General features: G+C 57.8%; 1 protein-coding gene across 2 annotated transcripts; it reads right to left on the bottom strand.

Annotated features, from left to right (window-relative positions):
• Positions 1 to 543: 543 nt before the first annotated feature.
• On the bottom strand, positions 544 to 20,197 carry LOC140402953 (mothers against decapentaplegic homolog 6-like). Of its 2 annotated transcripts, none has more exons than XM_072490600.1 (5): positions 20,141 to 20,197; positions 18,500 to 18,951; positions 5,815 to 5,874; positions 2,968 to 3,042; positions 544 to 1,535 (listed from the first exon to the last, which is right to left on the bottom strand). In XM_072490600.1, the coding sequence occupies exons 2-5, from the start codon at positions 18,915 to 18,917 to the stop codon at positions 997 to 999; spliced, it is 1,092 nt and encodes a 363-aa protein (XP_072346701.1). In that variant the 5' UTR covers positions 18,918 to 18,951; positions 20,141 to 20,197; the 3' UTR covers positions 544 to 996. The 2 variants fall into 2 exon arrangements, with proteins under 2 accessions (XP_072346701.1, XP_072346702.1); XM_072490601.1 differs by lacking the exon at positions 20,141 to 20,197 and adding an exon at positions 19,781 to 20,061.
• Between the last annotated feature and the right edge of the window lie 463 nt (positions 20,198 to 20,660).

The raw sequence follows: 20,660 nt of genomic DNA, 5'->3' as shown, positions 1-20,660 counted from the left end.
GGTGGCGGTGGAATGGGGCGGGTTGGCGGTGGAATGGGGCGGGGGTGTCGGGGGAATGGGGCGGGGGTGTCGGGGGAATGGGGCGGGGGTGTCGGTGGAATGGGGCGGGGTGGCGGTGGAATGGGGCGGGGGTGTCGGGGGAATGGGGCGGGGTTGTCGGTGGAATGGGGCGGGGGCGGGGGTGTCGGGGGAATGGGGCGGGGGTGTCGGTGGAATGGGGCGGGGGTGTCGGTGGAATGGGGCGGGGGTGTCGGTGGAATGGGGCGGGGGTGGCGGGGGAATGTGGCGGGGGTGTCGGTGGAATGGGGCGGGGGTGGCGGGGGAATGTGGCGGGGTGTCGGGGGAATGGGGCGGGGGTGTCGGTGGAATGGGGCGGGGGTGTCGGTGGAATGGGGCGGGGGTGTCGGTGGAATGGGGCGGGGGTGGCGGGGGAATGGGGCGGGGGTGGCGGTGGAATGGGGCGGGGGTGTCGGTGGAATGGGGCGGGGGTGGCGGGGGAATGGGGCGGGGGTGTCGGGGGAATGGGGCGGGGGTGTCGGGGGAATGGGGCGGGGGTGGCGGGGGAAAGGGGCGGGGGTGTTGGGGGAATGGGGCAGGGGTGTCGGGGGAATGGGGCGGGGGTGTCGGGGGAATGGGGCGGGGGAATAGGGCGGGGCTGTCAGTGGTGGCTGAGGTCTGTATCCTCAGCCCCGGGGGGTACCCACTTACCCACTGTTGGAATGTGGGGGTGGGGTTAATGAGACCCATCTCCTATGTCGGCAACTACCGGTGAGAGGACTGGAGAGGGTGTGTCGAACACCCCATCCCCCGTATGTGTGTCTCCCCGTATGTGTGTCTGTGTGTGTCCCCGCGTGTGTGTCCATGTGTGTCCGTGTCCGTGTGTGTGTGTCCGTGTGTGTGTGTCCTGTGTGTGTGCGTGTGTCCCCGTGCATGTGTCCGTGTCCGTGTCCGCAAATGCACCTGGGTTTAGTTTCTCTGGTTTACAGGACAAATCCCTCAGTTGTGATTTAACAATACCTCCAGCCAGCACGGACAGGCGGTGACAAACTGTCTGGAGTAGCAGGGGCCCCAGCCTTTGGCAAAGCTGATGCTGATGCTGTTGGGGTCGCACGGGCCCTCGGGGTAATCGGAGCCCGCAGCCCGCTGCAGGGCCCAGGCCTTGCCGTAATCGAAGGCCTTCACCGAGTAGCCAGGCAGCACTTTGTGAACGGAGCTAGTTCGGGAGCCGGGGTGCCCCAGGGTGGGCGAGTTGACGAAGACGGGGTGGTCGCTCCGGTTGTAGGCCCAGACCCCGTCCCACTCCTTGCTCAGCAGGACTCCGCCGCCGATCTTGCCGCGCGTCCGCCTCACCAGCTCGTGGCGGTTGTCCGCGTGGAGCTGGCCGAGGCAGAAGCCCGTGCCGCGGGCCAGGTCGCAGAAGACGCCCACCGAGGGCTCGCGGACCGCGTAGAGACGGCCCACCCTCGTCCGGTACTCCCAGTAGGCCACGCTGCACCAGTGCCCGTCCCTCGCCGAGCACGGCGACGCGCTGAACTCTGCAAAGAGGGAGAAAATATCAACCAGAACGAAACGTGTCACCTCTGCCAAACAACCTGCATTTCTGTAGCACCTTGCACATCCCCAGGAGTGATCCGGATCGTCGCTTCATCCACCCACCTTGTCTTGGAGACCCTCGGCATCTCCTGATTCCATTGCGGAGGAGGGAGAGGGGGGGCGGGGTTGTCAAGGCCAACGTTGAACCATTGAATGCCCCAACGCTTGAGGGCCAGTCAGGATCGACTGTACAGCTTTGGGCATCTGAGTCGTACCGGTACGAATGGTGAATTAATGGTTGCTAAGATGTTCACTGTATGTTTTAAAACGGTTAACTCGAGTTCGGAGAATAAACATTGTTTTGCTTTAAAAAATACTTTTCCATTTCTGCTGTCCCACACCTGTAGAGTGGGCCGTGCGCTCCCCGTACCACAATCTAGTAAACGTTGTGGGTCAGGGGGGGTCTCCATGATACACTTTGGGCTTCTCTAAACCCTGGCCCATAACAGAGAATAAAACTGTCCCAGAATCCTTCAGAGCCCAAAGTGACAGCTCCAAATCTTGGCCCAGATCAGTGGGACCTCGGGTTGGCGCCCATCGATCGCACATCTGCCAGAAAAATGAGTATTTTTTTTAAAAATTGATTGCTCCGGGGGACCTGGGACGTCACCAGGCCGTCCCTAATTGCCCCTTGAACCGAGCGTCTGGCTCGGCCATTTCAGAGCGGGGATAGTTAAGAGTCGCCAACATTGCTGTGGGCGGGGGGGGGGGATCTGGAGTCACGTGTAGGCCCCGGGGTGAGGAGGCAGATTTGCAGTCACGTGTAGGCCCTGGGGTGAGGAGGCAGATTTGCAGTTACGTGTAGGCCAGACCGGGGTGAGGAGGCAGATTTGCAGTCACGTGTAGGCCCTGGGGTGAGGAGGCAGATTTGCAGTCACGTGTAGGCCCTGGGGTGAGGAGGCAGATTTGCAGTTACGTGTAGGCCAGACCGGGGTGAGGAGGCAGATTTGCAGTCACGTGTAGGCCCTGGGGTGAGGAGGCAGATTTGCAGTCACGTGTAGGCCCTGGGGTGAGGAGGCAGATTTGCAGTCACGTCTAGGCCCTGGGGTGAGGAGGCAGATTTGCAGTCACGTGTAGGCCCTGGGGTGAGGAGGCAGATTTGCAGTCACGTGTAGGCCCTGGGGTGAGGAGGCAGATTTGCAGTCACGTGTAGGCCCCTGCAGAGTTCTCTCCCTAAAGAGGACGTGAGTGAACCAGTTGGGTATTTTCTACGACAATCGATGATCGTCACGGTCGCCATCATCATGGCTCGCTCCTCAATTCCGGGTGGAGTCAGACCCTTGGAATTTCCCACCAGGATGTCGTCCGTCCCCCCCAAACCAAAATACTGAGTCAAAATCCCCACCCAACGGAAGCACGAGGGGCCATTCTTACCTGCCCAAACGTCATGTGTGTTGTTGGTCGGCCCGTTCGCCCTGTGTTCATCGGCAGTCCCATGTTCAAACCGGTCTTGGGGTGTGGGGGGGGGGGGGGGGGGGGGGGGGGGGGGGGGTGAGGGAGAGAAAAAAAAACATTTATTTCAACCCTGGAGTGCACTACAACGCCAGTCAGCAAATCCGTTACCCAGCGCGGGGGAACGGGTGGGGGATGGAACCAACGGAGTACTAGCATGAGCACGAAGGCCTCCCGCACCATAACTGGGCCCAACGAAGCCAGTCCCTGGATCCCTCCCCGCTCAGAGCTCAGGTGGTCTTGAGGACAGGGTCGGGAAACGTCAAATCTACGTCACACCTCAGACGTTCTTCCTTGGCTGCAATGGGTTAACCTGAGGCGCTATATAAACACAAGTTCTTTCCCAGCCCCCCCTGCCTACCCCAGAGACGATCACAATTAGGACGAGGAAGTAAGCCAGTCAGTGCCACTGCTACGAACCCCGCTACGGTTCAATGCGAGGGCGCCCTAAATTCCAGAAGGGAAACGTGGAATGCTGGTTTCCAACCATTTTTTTCCGGGATTTCGAGGAAAATGTGAGAACAGAGATGATACCCGGCGAGGAAAGGGGGTCAGTGTTGTAAATTATTCAAATCGCGAAATGTTTTCTTTTAATGCATTTAAAGTATCCAATTCTTTTTTTTTCCCAATTAAGGGGCAATTTAGCGCGGCCAATCCACCTCCCCGGCACAGCTTTGGGTTGTGGGGGCGAAACCCACGCAGACACGGGGTGAATGTGCAAACTCCACACGGACAGTGACACAGGGCCGGGATCGATCCTTGGCACCGTGAGGCAACAACTGTGCCACCTAGTGAAACGTTCATTAAACGTTAGCACCCACAAGAAAAAGCAGCAATAATGCACAACATTTACAATTAACTACAGGAAGGGTTAGCCAGACAGCGCACATCCAAATCTATCTGCTTTCCTAAGCTCTGAGAATGCACCTTCCCCAAAACAACATCCCATAGGTTTTAACACTTTGAGCCATGCCTGGCAAATAAATACCACACAGGGCCTTTAGCTTTCTTTTGGGAACCTTATGGGGTAGAACTTGTGGGTCGCAATCACCAACAAGCGAGAATCTAACCATCTCCCCGTGACATTCAATGGCTTTACCATCGCTGAATTCCCCACAATCAACATCCTGGGGGTTACCATTGATCAGAAACTGAGCTGGACCCAGCCGTATAAATACTGTGGCTCCCAGAGCAGGTCAGAGGCTGGGAATCCTGCAGAGAGAAACTCACCTCCTGACCCCCCAAATCCTGTCCACCATCGACAAGGACACAAGTCCGGAGTGCGATGGGAAACTCTCCACTCGCCTGGACGAGCACGGCTCCCAACAACACTCGAGAAGCTCGACACCATCCAGGACAAAGCAGCCCCGCTCGATCGACACGCTAACCGCCAACATTCATTCCCCCCCCCCCCACCCACCCCCGACGCACAGCGGCAGCCGTGTGCACCGTCTACAAGATGCCCCGCGGCGACTCGCCTTCGGCAGCACCTTCCAAACCCGCCACCTCTACCGTCTAGAAGGACGAGGGGGGGGCAGCAGACACGCGGGGAATACCCCCCACCTGCAAGTTCCCCCCTCCGAGCCGCTCGCCATCCCGACTCGGGAATATATCGGCCGTTCCTTCACTGTCGCCGGGTCAGAATCCGGAACTCCCTCCCTAACAGCACAGTGGGGGTACCTACACCACATGGGACTGCAGCGGGTTCAAGATGGCGGCTCACCCACCACCTTCTCGAGGGGCAATTAGGGACGGGGAATAAATGCCGGTCTAGTCGGCGACGCCCACATCCCGCGAAAGAATAAATTTCAAAAAGCTTGCGGCACCCTTGTTTTGAACTCTTATCCCCCACCTGGGTCTGTGCAAACTCCCCCCAAAACATGCCTCGCCCTGCGCGGGTCTCTCTGATTACTGGGCCAGCGACATGAATTCAACGCCAATGTCCCCTTGCTCAACTCGGACCAGACCCCAACAGTTGCTAGGATACTGGACAAAAAACCCAATATTTTACTTAATTTGTCAGACTGTGAGGAAAGGATACCTCACTCCCAGAGGGATTCCACGCACAAATAGGGATATGGTGTATTGAAACAAACTTTATTACTAACACAGGATTAAAATATCTTCAACATTATACCAGAAAATAGTTTACAATTACCAGTTGAACAATGCTCAGAAATGACTATCAATCACTTAATCTATCAAACGCTATCTTTTATCTCCACTCAAGCAAAACCCATCTCAGGACAAAATCCATTTTGAAGTACAGTTAGCCAGCCCCGGAATACTTGTTGTAAAAAGATGTCTTAGATAAACCGCTTTGAGAAAGAGAGCGATCCTTCAGGAAACAGCTTGTAGATTCTTGCCTGTGACAAACCTCTGTTTAACGTCCCAGCATTTGGCAAAAAAGCTGCTTGTTCATGTCCCCGACCTGAACTGAACTGGACCGTACCACCTGACTGCTTCAGCCCCTGGCTCCTCCCATCGACCTCATCATCTCACTAAGGCCAAACGCGATGTCTCTAATTATCTATCCCCAGAGAACCTTTAGACAAACAAAATCCCATCAGCCCTTACATTTACGGTGCTTTAATTATTCCTTTTGCAGCCACAAAGTCTGGCTGTCTTTCAAACCAGGATTTCTTTTCTAAACGTGACTGCAGGAGTCACACACACTAACCCAGACTTTTAACCCTTATTGATCTGAAATAGTTACAATCATACCTCACGCGTGGGGGTAAATAGATGGGAAGGGGGAGATAGATTTACCATCAATGTTCTTTCGATTGTTGCCAGGCAACAGTTTGGAATAGGGCGGTGGTGGAGTTTCTGAAACGAAAAAGAGAGACAACAAAAAAACAGCAATTTATTGTCAGCGGTGGAGGGTGGGACGGGGTTTTCCCTCAGAAGTCAACAGAAATAAGACGCGATCACGTTGGACCAAAGGCGGTGCAATTTAATATTCATTTTCTACTGCCGTCAATATAAGTCAAGGTTTGGTGCCAACTGAAAGGGCAAAGGTCATCCCTTCGTCAAGACCACTCGATGTTGGCCTACACCCGAGAGAAATAGTGAACCTAACATCTCACCTCATTATAATCCACGGTGATACCATCGCCTGCCCCTACGGCCAAGGTCCCGCGCGCTTTGGAAATTTTTTCCGCTGAATTTGGCCATCCCCTATTTGTCCCTTAAACCAAGCGTCTCGATCGGTCACTTCCAGAGGGGCAGTGTGGGGGTTGGGTGGTTCTGGAGTCCAGTGTTGGCCAGACCGGGATAAGGACAGCAGATTTCCCTCCCTAAAGGGGACGGCAATGGTCGACGCTTGACGGCTCCTCTGGAATGGCCGAGGGGGTGGGGGGCGCTGAGTTCGAGGGGACAATTAGGGTTGGGCAACGAACGCTGGCCCAGGGGGAAGAACATCTCGGCAATACAAATGGCGGAGCAGGCTCGAAATCTTCCTCCTGCTCCAGTTTTCGTTGAAACCCCACAGTGCAGAAGGAGGCCATTCAGCCCGTCAAGTCGGCACCGACCCCCTGAAAGACCCACCTACCGAAGCCCACTCCTCCACCCTATCCCCGTAACCCAACCTGACATTTGGACACTGAGGGACAATTTAGCCAATCCACCTAACCTGCACATCTTTGGACACTAAAGGACAATTTAGCACGGCCAATCCACCTAACCTGCACATCTTTGGACACTGAGGGACAATTTAGCACGGCCAATCCACCTAACCCGCACATCTTTGGACACTAAGGGCAATTTAGCACGGCCAATCCACCTAACCACATCTTTGGACACTAAGGGACAATTCAGCACGGCCAATCCACCTAACCTGCACATCTTTGGACACTAAGGGACAATTTAGCACGGCCAATCCACCTAACCCGCACATCTTTGGACACTAAGGGACAATTTATCACGGCCAATCCACCCAACCTGTACATCTTTGGACACTCAGGGACAATTTAGCATGGTCAATCCCCCTAACCTGCGCATCTTTGGACACTAAGGGACAATTTAGCACGGCCAATCCACCTAACCCGCACATCTTTGGACACTAAGGGACAATTTAGCACGGCCAATCCACCTAACCTGCATATCTTTGGACGCTAAGGGGCAATTTAGCACGGCCAATCCACCTAACCTGCACATCTTTGGACACTAAGGGGCAATTTAGCACGGCCAATCCACCTAACCTGCACATCTTTGGACACTAAGGGACAATTTAGCACGGCCAATCCACCTAACCTGCATATCTTTGGACACTAAGGGGCAATTTAGCACGGCCAATCCACCTAACCCGCAGATCTTTGGACACTAAGGGACAATTTAGCACGGCCAATCCACCTAACCTGCACATCCTTGGACACTAAGGGACAATTTAGCACGGCCAATCCACCTAACCTGCACATCTTTGGACACTAAGGGACAATTTAGCACGGCCAATCCACCTAACCCGCACATCTTTGGACACTAAGGGCAATTTAGCACGGCCAATCCACCTAACCACATCTTTGGACACTAAGGGACAATTTAGCACGGCCAATCCACCTAACCTGCACATCTTTGGACACTAAGGGACAATTTAGCACGGCCAATCCACCTAACCTGCACATCTTTGGACACTAAGGGACAATTTAGCACGGCCAATCCACCTAACCTGCACATCTTTGGACACTAAGGGACAATTTAGCACGGCCAATCCATCTAACCTGTACAACTTTGGACACTAAGGGACAATTTAACACGGCCAATCCACCTAACCTGCACATCTTTGGACACTAAAGGACAATTTAGCACGGCCAATCCACCTAACCTGCACATCTTTGGACACTGAGGGACAATTTAGCACGGCCAATCCACCTAACCCGCACATCTTTGGACACTAAGGGCAATTTAGCACGGCCAATCCACCTAACCACATCTTTGGACACTAAGGGACAATTCAGCACGGCCAATCCACCTAACCTGCACATCTTTGGACACTAAGGGACAATTTAGCACGGCCAATCCACCTAACCCGCACATCTTTGGACACTAAGGGACAATTTATCACGGCCAATCCACCCAACCTGTACATCTTTGGACACTCAGGGACAATTTAGCATGGTCAATCCCCCTAACCTGCGCATCTTTGGACACTAAGGGACAATTTAGCACGGCCAATCCACCTAACCCGCACATCTTTGGACACTAAGGGACAATTTAGCACGGCCAATCCACCTAACCTGCATATCTTTGGACGCTAAGGGGCAATTTAGCACGGCCAATCCACCTAACCTGCACATCTTTGGACACTAAGGGGCAATTTAGCACGGCCAATCCACCTAACCTGCACATCTTTGGACACTAAGGGACAATTTAGCACGGCCAATCCACCTAACCTGCATATCTTTGGACACTAAGGGGCAATTTAGCACGGCCAATCCACCTAACCCGCAGATCTTTGGACACTAAGGGACTATTTAGCACGGCCAATCCACCTAACCTGCACATCCTTGGACACTAAGGGACAATTTAGCACGGCCAATCCACCTAACCTGCACATCTTTGGACACTAAGGGACAATTTAGCACGGCCAATCTACCTAACCCGCACATCTTTGGACACTAAGGGACAATTTAGCACGGCCAATCCACCTGACCTGTACATCTTTAGACACTAAGGGACAATTTAGCACGGCCAATCCACCTAACCTGCACATCTTTGGACACTAAGGGACAATTTAGCACGGCCAATCCACCTAACCCGCACATCTTTGGACACTAAGGGCAATTTAGCACGGCCAATCCACCTAACCACATCTTTGGACACTAAGGGACAATTTAGCACGGCCAATCTACCTAACCTGCACATCTTTGGACACTAAGGGACAATTTAGCACGGCCAATCCACCTAACCTGCACATCTTTGGACACTAAGGGACAATTTAGCACGGCCAATCCACCTAACCTGCACATCTTTGGACACTAAGGGACAATTTAGCACGGCCAATCCATCTAACCTGTACAACTTTGGACACTAAGGGACAATTTAACACGGCCAATCCACCTAACCTGCACATCTTTGGACACTAAGGGACAATTTAGCACGGCCAATCCACCCAACCTGTACATCTTTGGACACTAAGGGGCAATTTAGCACGGCCAATCCACCTAACCCGCACATCTTTGGACACTAAGGGACAATTTAGCACGGCCAATCCACCTGACCTGTACATCTTTAGACACTAAGGGACAATTTAGCACGGCCAATCCACCTAACCCGCACATCTTTGGACACTAAGGGGCAATTTAGCACGGCCAATCCACCTAACCCGCACATCTTTGGACACTAAGGGGCAATTTAGCACAGCCAATCCACCTAACCTGCACATCTTTGGACACTAAGGGACAATTTAGCACGGCCAATCCACCTAACCTGCACATCTTTGGACACTAAGGGACAATTTAGCACGGCCAATCCACCTAACCCGCACATCTTTGGACTGTGGGCGGAAACCGTGCAGATTCCGCACAGACAGTGACACAGCGGGGAATCGAACCTGGAACCCTGGCGCTGTGAGGCAGCCGTGCTAACCATCGTGCCGCCGATCTTGGAAGGGTTGTTCACACAGAATTCATAGAATGCTAGCATTTACGGTACAGAAGGAGGCCATTTGGCCCATCGAGTATGCACCGGCCCTTGGAAAGAGCACCCTACCCAGGCCCACTCTGTCCACCTGCGTGGCACAGTGGCTAGCACCGTTGCTTCACAGCTCCAGGGTCCCCGGTTCGATTCCCGGCTTGGGTCACTGTATGTGCGGTGTTTGCACGTCCTCCCCGTGTCTGCGTGGGTTTCCTCCGGGTGCTCCGGTTTCCTCCCACAAGTCCCGGATGGCCAGCCGGCCGCTCCTCGGACAAACTTTGAACCCTTGCCTCCCCCTCACTCCTCCCTGCCCCCACTTGGGCTTTGTTCTGTCCGACAATGTGGCAGTCAGAGGCCTACCACCACCAGAGCAGAGGCCTACTCCAGAGCAGAGGCCTACCACCACCGGAGCAGAGGCCTACTCCAGAGCAGAGGCCTACCACCGCCGGAGCAGAGACCTACTACTGGAGCAGAGGCCTACCACCGCCAGAGCAGAGGACTACTCAGGAGCAGAGGCCTACCACCGCTGGAGCAGAGACCTACTACTGGAGCAGAGGCCTACCACCGCCGGAGCAGAGACCTACTACTGGAGCAGAGGCCTACCAGCACCGGAGCAGGGGCCTACTACTGGAGCAGAGGCCTACCACCACCGGAGCAGGGGCCTACTACCGGAGCAGGGGCCTACCGCCGCCGGAGCAGAGACCTACTACTGGAGCAGAGGCCTACCACCGCCGGAGCAGAGACCTACTACTGGAGCAGAGGCCTACCAGCACCGGAGCAGGGGCCTACTACTGGAGCAGTGGCCTACCACCACCGGAGCAGAGACCTACTACTGGAGCAGAGGCCTATCACCGCCGGAGCAGGGGCCTACTACCGGAGCAGAGGCCTACCACCGCCGGAGCAGAGGACTACTCAGGAGCAGAGGCCTACCACCGCCGGAGCAGAGACCTACTACTGGAGCAGAGGCCTACCAGCACCGGAGCAGGGGCCTACTACTGGAGCAGAGGCCTACCACCACCGGAGCAGGGGGCTACTACCGGAGCAGAGGCCTACCACCGCCGGAGCAGAGGACTACTCAGGAGCAGAGGCCTAGCACCGCCGGAGCAGAGACCTACTACTGGAGCAGAGGCCTACCACCGCCGGAGCAGAGACCTACTACTGGAGCAGAGGCCTACCACCGCCGGAGCAGAGACCTACTACTGGAGCAGAGGCCTACTCAGGAGCAGAGGCCTACCATCGCTGGAGCAGAGGCCTACCACCAACGGAGCAGAGGCCTACTCCAGAGCAGAGGCCTACCATCGCTGGAGCAGAGGCCTACTCAGGAGCAGTGGAGGGGGCGGAGTTGAGGGGGTGGGGGCAGAGTTGACGGGGAGAGGGCGGAGTTGACGGGGAGAGGGCGGAGTTGACGGGGAGAGGGCGGAGTTGACGGGGAGGGGGCAGAGATGACGGGGAGGGGGGCAGAGTTGACGGGGAGGGGGCGGAGTTGACGGGGAGGGGGCAGAGTTGACGAGGAGGGGGCGGAGTTGACGGGGAGGGGGCGGAGTTGACGAGGAGGGGACGGAGTTGACGAGGAGGGGACGGAGTTGACGAGGAGGGGACGGAGTTGACGAGGAGGGGACGGAGTTGACGGGGAGGGGGTAGAGTTGACGGGGAGGGTGTGGAGTTGACGGGGAGGGGGCGGAGTTGACGGGGAGGGGGCGGAGTTGACGGGGAGGGGGCGGAGTTGACGGGGAGAGGGCGGAGTTGACGGGGAGGGGGCGGAGTTGACGGGGAGAGGGCGGAGTTGATGGGGAGGGGGCGGAGTTGACGGGGAGGGGGCGGAGTTGACGGGGAGGGGGCGGAGTTGACGAGGAGGGGACGGAGTTGACGAGGAGGGGGCGGAGTTGACGGGGAGGGGGCGGAGTTGACGAGGAGGGGACGGAGTTGACGAGGAGGGGGCGGAGTTGACGGGGAGGGGGCGGAGTTGACGGGGAGGGGGCGGAGTTGACGGGGAGGGGGCGGAGTTGACAGGGAGGGGGCGGAGTTGACGGGGAGGGGGCGGAGTTGACGAGGAGGGGACGGAGTTGACGAGGAGGGGACGGAGTTGACGAGGAGGGGACGGAGTTGACGAGGAGGGGACGGAGTTGACGGGGAGGGGGTAGAGTTGACGGGGAGGGTGTGGAGTTGACGGGGAGGGGGCGGAGTTGACGGGGAGGGGGCGGAGTTGACGGGGAGGGGGCGGAGTTGACGGGGAGAGGGCGGAGTTGACGGGGAGGGGGCGGAGTTGACGGGGAGAGGGCGGAGTTGATGGGGAGGGGGCGGAGTTGACGGGGAGGGGGCGGAGTTGACGGGGAGGGGGCGGAGTTGACGAGGAGGGGACGGAGTTGACGAGGAGGGGGCGGAGTTGACGGGGAGGGGGCGGAGTTGACGAGGAGGGGACGGAGTTGACGAGGAGGGGGCGGAGTTGACGGGGAGGGGGGCGGAGTTGACGGGGAGGGGGCGGAGTTGACGGGGAGGGGGCGGAGTTGACAGGGAGGGGGCGGAGTTGACGGGGAGGGGGCGGAGTTGACAGGGAGGGGGCGGAGTTGACGGGGAGGGGGCGGAGTTGACGAGGAGGAGACGGAGTTGACGGGGAGGGGGCGGAGTTGATGGGGAGGGGGCAGAGTTGATGAGGAGGGGGCGGAGTTGACGGGGAGGGGGCGGAGTTGATGAGGAGGGGGCGGAGTTGACGGGGAGGGGGCGGAGTTGACGGGGAGGGGGCGGAGTTGATGAGGAGGGGGCGGAGTTGACGGGGAGGGGACGGAGTTGACAGGGAGAGGGCGGAGTTGATGGGGAGGGGGCGGAGTTGACGGGGAGGGGGCGGAGTTGACGGGGAGGGGGCGGAGTTGACGGGGAGGGGGCGGAGTTGATGAGGAGGGGGCGGAGTTGACGGGGAGGGGGCGGAGTTGACGGGGAGGGGGCGGAGTTGATGAGGAGGGGGCGGAGTTGACGGGGAGGGGACGGAGTTGACGGGGAGGGGGCGGAGTTGACGGGGAGGGGGCGGAGTTGACGGGGCGGGGGCAGAGTTGACGGGGAGGGGGCGGAGTTGACGGGGAGGGGACGGAGTTGACGGGGAGGGGACGGAGTTGACGGGGAGGGGGCGGAGTTGACAAGGAGGGGACGGAGTTGACGGGGAGGGGACGGAGTTGATGAGGAGGGGACGGAGTTGACGGGGAGGGGACGGAGTTGACGGGGAGGGGGCGGAGTTGACGGGGAGGGGGCGGAGTTGACGGGGAGGGGACGGAGTTGATGGGGAGGGGGCGGAGTTGACGATGAGGGGACGGAGTTGACGATGAGGGGGCGGAGTTGACGGGGAGGGGGCGGAGTTGACGGGGAGAGGGCGGAGTTGACAGGGAGGGGGCGGAGTTGACGGGGAGGGGGCGGAGTTGACGTGGAGGGGGCGGAGTTGATGGTGAGGGGGCGGAGTTGACGGGGAGGGGGCGGAGTTGACGGGGAGGGGGCGGAGTTGACGGGGAGGGGGCGGAGTTGACAGGGAGGGGGCGGAGTTGACGGGGAGGGGGCGGAGTTGACGGGGAGGGGGCGGAGTTGATGGGGAGGGGGCGGAGTTGACGGGGAGGGGGCGGAGTTGACGGGGAGGGGGCGGAGTTGACGGGGAGGGGACGGAGTTGACGGGGAGGGGGCGGAGTTGATGCGGAGGGGGCGGAGTTGACGGGGAGGGGGCGGAGTTGACGGGGAGGGGGTGGAGTTGACGGGGAGGGGTGGAGTTGACAGGGAGGGGCGGAGTTGACGGGGAGGGGGCGGAGTTGACAAGGAGGGGACGGAGTTGAGGGGAGGGGGCGGAGTTGATGGAGAGGGGGCGGAGTTGATGAGGAGGGGACGGAGTTGACGAGGAGGGGACGGAGTTGACGGGGAGGGGGCGGAGTTGATGAGTAGGGGGCGGAGTTGACGGGGAGGGGACGGAGTTGACGAGGAGGGTGTGGAGTTGACGGGGAGGGTGTGGAGTTGACGGGGAGGGGGTGGAGTTGACGGGGAGGGGGTGGAGTTGACGGGGAGGGGGTGGAGTTGACGGGGAGGGGGTGGAGTTGACGGGGAGGGGGCGGAGTTGACGAGGAGGGGGCGGAGTTGACGGGGAGGGGGCGGAGTTGACGAGGAGGGTGTGAAGTTGACGGGGAGGGGGCGGAGTTGACGGGGAGGGGGCGGAGTTGACGGGGAGGGTGTGGAGTTGACGGGGAGGGGGTGGAGTTGACGGGGAGGGGGTGGAGTTGACGGGGAGGGTGTGGAGTTGACGGGGAGGGGGCGGAGTTGACGAGGAGGGGACGGAGTTGACGGGGAGGGGACGGAGTTGACGGGGAGGGGGCGGAGTTGACGGGGAGGGGGCGGAGTTGACGGGGAGGGGGCGGAGTTGACAGGGAGGGGGCGGAGTTGATGAGGAGGGGGCGGAGTTGACGGGGAGGGGGCGGAGTTGACGGGGAGGGGACGGAGTTGACGGGGAGGGGGCGGAGTTGACGGGGAGGGGACGGAGTTGACGGGGAGGGGGCGGAGTTGACGGGGAGGGGGCGGAGTTGATGAGGAGGGGGCGGAGTTGACGGGGAGGGGGCGGAGTTGACGGGGAGGGGACGGAGTTGACGGGGAGGGGGCGGAGTTGACGGGGAGGGGACGGAGTTGACGGGGAGGGGGCGAAGTTGACGAGGAGGGGACGGAGTTGACGGGGAGGGGGCGGAGTTGACGGGGAGGGGGCGGAGTTGACGGGGAGGGGACGGAGTTGACGGGGAGGGGGCAGAGTTGACGGGGAGGGGACGGAGTTGACGGGGAGGGGGCGGAGTTGACGGGGAGGGGACGGAGTTGACGGGGAGGGGGCGGAGTTGACGGGGAGGGGGCGGAGTTGACGGGGAGGGGACGGAGTTGACGGGGAGGGGGCGGAGTTGACGGGGAGGGGACGGAGTTGACGGGGAGGGGACGGAGTTGACGGGGAGGGGGCGGAGTTGACGGGGAGGGGACGGAGTTGACGGGGAGGGGGCGGAGTTGACGGGGAGGGGACGGAGTTGACGGGGAGGGGACGGAGTTGACGGGGAGGGGGCGGAGTTGACGGGGAGGGGGCGGAGTTGACGGGGAGGGGGCAGAGTTGACGGGGAGGGGGCAGAGTTGACGAGGAGGGGACGGAGTTGACGGGGAGGGGGCGGAGTTGACGGGGAGGGGGCGGAGTTGACGGGGAGGGGGCGGAGTTGACGGGGAGGGGACGGAGTTGACGGGGAGGGGACGGAGTTGATGGGGAGGGGGCGGAGTTGACGGGGAGGGGACGGAGTTGACGGGGAGGGGGCGGAGTTGATGAGGAGGGGGTAGAGTTGATGAGGAGGGGACGGAGTTGATGAGGAGGGGATGGAGTTGACGGGGAGGGGACGGAGTTGACGGGGAGGGGGCGGAGTTGATGAGGAGGGGGTAGAGTTGATGAGGAGGGGGCGGAGTTGATGGGGAGGGGGCGGAGATGACGAGGAGGGGACGGAGTTGATGAGGAGGGGACGGAGTTGATGAGGAGGGGGCGGAGTTGACAAGGAGGGGACGGAGTTGACGGGGAGGGGGCGGAGTTGATGAGGAGGGGACGGAGTTGATGAGGAGGGGACGGAGTTGATGAGGAGGGGACGGAGTTGATGAGGAGGGGACGGAGTTGACGGGGAGGGGGCGGAGTTGACGGGGAGGGCGCGGAGTTGATGAGGAGGGGACGGAGTTGACGGGGAGGGGACGGAGTTGATGAGGAGGGGACGGAGTTGACGAGGAGGGGGCAGAGTTGACGGGGAGGGGGCAGAGTTGACGGGGAGAGGGCGGAGTTGACGGGTAGGGGGCGGAGATGACGGGGAGGGGGCGGAGTTGACGGGGAGAGGGCGGAGTTGACGGGGAGGGGGCAGAGTTGACGGGGAGGGTGTGGAGTTGACGAGGAGGGTGTGGAGTTGACGGGTAGGGGGCGGAGTGAATAAGGGGGGGCGTAGTGGACAGGGAGGGGGCGGAGTTGATGGGGAGGGGGCGGAGTTGATGGGGAGTGGGCGGAGTAGATGGGGAGGGGCGGAGATGACAGCGAGGGGGCGGAGTTTACGGGGGGGCAGAGTTGATGGGGAGGGGGCGGAGATGACAGGGAGGGGGCGGAGTTGACGGGGAGGGGGCGGAGTTGACGGGGCGGGGGTGGAGTTGACGGGGAGGGGGTGGAGTTGACAGGGAGGGGGCGGAGTTGACGGGGAGGGGGCGGAGTTGATGGGGAGGGGGCAGAGTTGGTGCGGAGGGGGCAGAGTTGACGGGGAGGGGGCTCTGTAACCTCCTCCAGCCCCTACAGCCCCTCCCTATCTCTGTAACCTCCTCCAGCCCCTACAGCCCCTCCCTATCTCTGTAACCTCCTCCAGCCCCTACAGCCCCTCCCTATCACTGTAACCTCCTCCAGCCCCTACACCCCCTCCCTATCTCTGTAACCTCCTCCAGCCCCGACACCCCCTCCCTATCTCTGTAACCTCCTCCAGCCCCTACACCCCCTCCCTATCTCTGTAACCTCCTCCAGTCACTACACCTCACTCCCTATCTCTGTAACCTCCTCCAGCCCCTACACCCCCTCCCTATCTCTGTAACCTCCTCCAGCCCCTAGACCCCCTCCCTATCTCTGTAACCGCCTCCAGCCCCTACACCCCCTCCCTATCTCTGTAACCTCCTCCAGCCCCTACAGCCCCTCCCTATCTCTGTAACCTCCTCCAGCCCCCTACACCCCCTCCCTATCTCTGTAACCTCCTCCAGCCCCGACACCCCCTCCCTATCTCTGTAACCTCCTCCAGTCCCTACACCCCCTCCCTATCTCTGTAACCTCCTCCAGTCCCTACACCCCCTCCCTATCTCTGTAACCTCCTCCAGTCCCTACAGCCCCTCCCTATCTCTGTAACCTCCTCCAGCCCCTACAGCCCCTCCCTATCTCTGTAACCGCCTCCAGCCCCTACACCCCCTCCCTAGCTCTGTAACCTCCTCCAGCCCCGACACCCCCTCCCTATCTCTGTAACGTCCTCCAGCTCCCTACAACCCTCCGGGATCTCTGCGCTCCTCCAATCCCGGCCTCTCGAGCATCCCCCCCCCCCCCCCCCCCGATTCCCATCGCTCCGCCATTGGCGGCCGTGCCTTCAGCTGCCTGGGGGGGGGGGGGGTCCCTCCCTTCCTTCCTTTAAGACCCTCCCTAAAATCAAGCTCTTTGATCATCTGCCCCTGTGTCCCTCGTCGATCCATGTCGCGTTTAGTCTGATTCATGCTCTTCGGGGACGGGAGAGGCGCTACCTAAATCCCGGAGTTTGTTGTTCTTGGAGTGGGTTTGTGACAGGATGTCGCGCGCAGAGAGGAAGGCGAGGGAGTTGTCCAAACAATCAGGCTGAACAATGTTTATCCTACCAGGCGAGCCGACAGTAGACTCTGTTCCCAATCCGTAAACTTACTGCCGGTGGGGGAACTGACCTGGGCTGTACCTGGCTCAGCCCTTGGCTTGGGCGCCGTTAGATTAGCTCAGGCAGGGCTCAGGCCGACGCTGAAGGGGTCCTGGTAGCCACCCGGGCGTTCGGAATCGCTGGGGGAATCGCCAGGGTTCCCTGGCTGTCACGTTGTACCGCCAGACCCCACATTTACGCGGATTATCCGGTCAGCTGTCAGCTCGCGGCTGGTTCAGCACACTGGGCTAAACAGCTGGCTTGCAATGCAGAACAATGCCAGCAGCGCAGCTTCCCGGCCTCCCCAAACAGGCTCCGGAGTGTGGCGACGAGGGGCTTTGCACGGTATCTTCATTGAAGCCTACTTGTGACAATAAGCGATTATTATTATTACAAGGGGCAAGTTACATTCGCCCCACACAAGTGCCAGACAATGACCGTCTCCGACAAGAGAGGATCGACCCATCGCCCCGTGACATTCAATGGCATTACCGTCGCTGTGTCCCCCACTATCAACATCCTGGGGGTTACCATTGAGCAGAAACTGAGCTGGACCCAGCCGTATAAATACTGTGGCTACCAGAGCAGGTCAGAGGCTGGGAATCCTGCGGAGAGAAACTCACCTCCTGACCCCCCCCCTCCCAAAGCCTGTCCCCCATCGACAAGGACACGAGTCAGGAGTGCGATGGGAGACTCTCCACGCGCCTGGATACGGGAATTTTTTTTTTTTAATTTCAGAGTACCCAATTAATTTTTTCCAATTAAGGGGCAATTTAGCGCGGCCAATCCACCTATACCCTGCACGTCTTTGAGTTGTGGGGGGCGAAACCCACGCAGACACACGGGGAGAATGTGCAAACTCCACACACGGACAGTGACCCAGAGCCGGGATCGAACCTGGGACCTCGGCGCCGTGAGGCAGCAGTGCTAACCCACTGCGCCACCGTGCGGCCCTTTGGTCACGCTAAATTGTCCCGATAGTTGGAATTTTCTGGTTAAGAAAGGGATAAATATTGGCTGGGTGGCATGGGGCCAGGGAGAAGGTGTTGTGAGGGGGTGGGGGGGGTGGGCGGGGGTGGGGGGAGCGGGGGTGGGGGGTGGGGGGGGGGTGAGCCAGTTCTTCCAATGATGGCCCAGGGATCTTTTAGGGCAATAATAACAGCGTATATGCGTAGCTACACCAGACGGTCTGTTCAAGAAAGTGGCTCATCGCCACCTTCTCAAGGGGCGTTTGGGGTTGAACAATACGTGGACGACAAAAAAAAATACATTGCCGTTTTTTTCTTGACAAAGTACACATGGGAACATTCAAGTTGACCTTGAAGATTTAGTTCCTCTCCTTTTTTAAACTGAAAATACAAGACAGTGCAAAATAAATTTGAAAGGTGCGTGAGACCACCTGTTACCTGGCTCACACAGCCTGCTGAAATGATAAGGGTTACAGCAGGTGGTGCCATGATCTTCAGACATCCTCCAGAAACAGTCACAGACGCACAGGCGCTTGAGCTGGTGGAGGTGCTTGAGGTCGGGCCAACGGAAGAGTTTGCAGGTCAGAACCTGCGGCCAGTAATGCTGCTTGCCGATCCGCAGCTCGCTCCTGGGGAAGGGGACGCAGCCCATGCGGTCGTCAGTGCCCCTGGCGTCCAGCGCTCGGGCCAGCAGCTCCAGCTGCTCGTCTCTTAGCCTCTTGAAGAGGGAGTGAGTCGCCAACTTCAATCCGCTCTGCAGGTCCTGATCGACATTCTGGCTGCTCTCTCCTCCCGGCTTGGGGCAACGACTCCTCCACAGTCTCCGCACAACCCCCGAGCGTCTCGACCCGAACATGCGACGCCCAGAGCTCAAGTAACAGGCGTTCAAACTAGAGAGAGAGAGGGAGTATTCAGAAGCAGCAAGGTGGAGATTGAGGAAAGTAAATCTGCTGTGGAAAGATGTTGAGCTAATAAAAAGGGACTCGTTTTTAAAAAGCTTATTTTTTCACAAACTTTTAAAATAATTTTTCCGTTTTTGTTTTACCAATTTCTTTCAAACTTTGTATTTGCAAACGTCTTTCAAACTTTTAAAATAATCTTTCAAACTTCTTTCTCAATCTTCCTCCAAACTTTTATTGCAAACTTTTGAAATCATCTTGAAAACTTTTTATCACAAATTCCTTCCAAACTTTGTCCAAACTTTTCTTACAAACTTCTTTCAAACTTTTGAAACCATCTTTAAAACTTTTATCGTAAACCTCTACCAAACTTTTGAAATCCTCTTTTAAACTTTTTATCACAAATTTCTTCCGAACTTTTCAAAGAAAGTTCTTCCAAACTTTGTCCAAACTTTTCTTACAAACCTCTTTCAAACTTTTAAAATCATTTCTTCCAAACTTCTTCTCCAAACCTTTACTACAAACTTCTTTCAAACTCTTGAAATCATCCTTAAAACCTTAACCACAAACGTCTTCCAAACTTTTTAAAGACATTTCTTCCAAACTTCTTTCTCAAACTTCTCCAAACTTTTATTACAAACTTCTTTCAAACTCTTGAAGTCATCTTTCAAACTTTTACCACCAACTTCGTCCAAACTTTTGAAAGAAATTTCTTCCTAAACATACTTCACAAATATCTTTGAAACATTTTTTTCACAAACTTCTCTCCAGCTTTTTAAAGCAATTTCTTTCAAACTTTCGTCACAAACTTCTTCCAAACCTTATTTTTTTTGTATTGACAAAGTTTACAAGCGAGGATGATTTTCAAAAGTTTATAATCCTCCGACTTGCTCAAAGCCAGAAAACAGTGTTCCAAAATACTCCCATGCTCATGTTAAATAGGGGCGTTATATTTCCCAAGCAAGTTTACAATTTTGACAAATGTCACAAATGACCTCCCCTCTCTCTCTCGCTGACCGTCCAAAAATATAAACACCAGCTCACGTCCAAACTGTTCTCTAAGTAACCTCTGAAAAATCGAAAGCAAGAAGCCCTCCCTTGCTCTTGACCTAGTTAAAACCATCCCTCCCCAGTGCGCTGCGATCTCCCAAAGTCTGCGATAGCAGGACCCATTCCTCACCTCCCCCTTCACTCCAGCTGTAGCAAGATTGATGAAAAGCTGGGAGAGGAACGCCTGATCTACAAACATTCTCCCTTCCTCTGGCTCCACCCCCTCCCCTGCCCGTCTTTCCAGGATCCCATTGGTCCGATCCGGGAGAAAGGCGGGACAGGGACTGAATGGGGGGGGGAAAAAGATTTTCCCTTTAACCCTTCCATGCCAAGGATTTTAAGTACAAAGTCTTACAACACCAGGTTAAAGTCCAACAGGTTTGTTTCGATGTCACTAGCTTTCGGAACGCTGCTCGTTCCTCAGTCCCGATCGGATTGGAGGAACTCTTCCCCGACCGATTCCTGACTTTTAAATCCACGGGGATGGTCCCGTGGACGGGGAACGTCGGTTCCGTGGACGGGGAACGTCGGTTCCGTGGATGGGCCTTTTGGCTCGAGGGACTGGGGTGGCCTCCTCCTGTCCCTGTGTCAATGGAGGATGGAGGAGCGGAGAGGTTTAGGGAGGCATTTCCAGAACCCAGGCCTCCCCC

This window comes from Scyliorhinus torazame, chromosome 26 (assembly GCF_047496885.1).
Source record: "Scyliorhinus torazame isolate Kashiwa2021f chromosome 26, sScyTor2.1, whole genome shotgun sequence".
Lineage (NCBI taxonomy): Eukaryota > Metazoa > Chordata > Chondrichthyes > Carcharhiniformes > Scyliorhinidae > Scyliorhinus > Scyliorhinus torazame.
This window is presented reverse-complemented; position numbering and strand designations above follow the sequence as displayed.

Coding starts and splice junctions, on each gene's coding strand:
- LOC140402953 (XM_072490600.1), bottom strand. CDS start 18,917: ATGTTCGGGTCGAGACGCTCGGGGGTTGTGCGGAGACTGTGGAGGAGT. Junction 5,875..18,499: donor CAGCAGGCTGTGTGAGCCAG/GTAACAGGTGGT, acceptor TTTTCGTTTCAG/AAACTCCACCACCGCCCTAT. Junction 1,536..2,967: donor CACACATGACGTTTGGGCAG/GTAAGAATGGCC, acceptor CCCTCTTTGCAG/AGTTCAGCGCGTCGCCGTGC.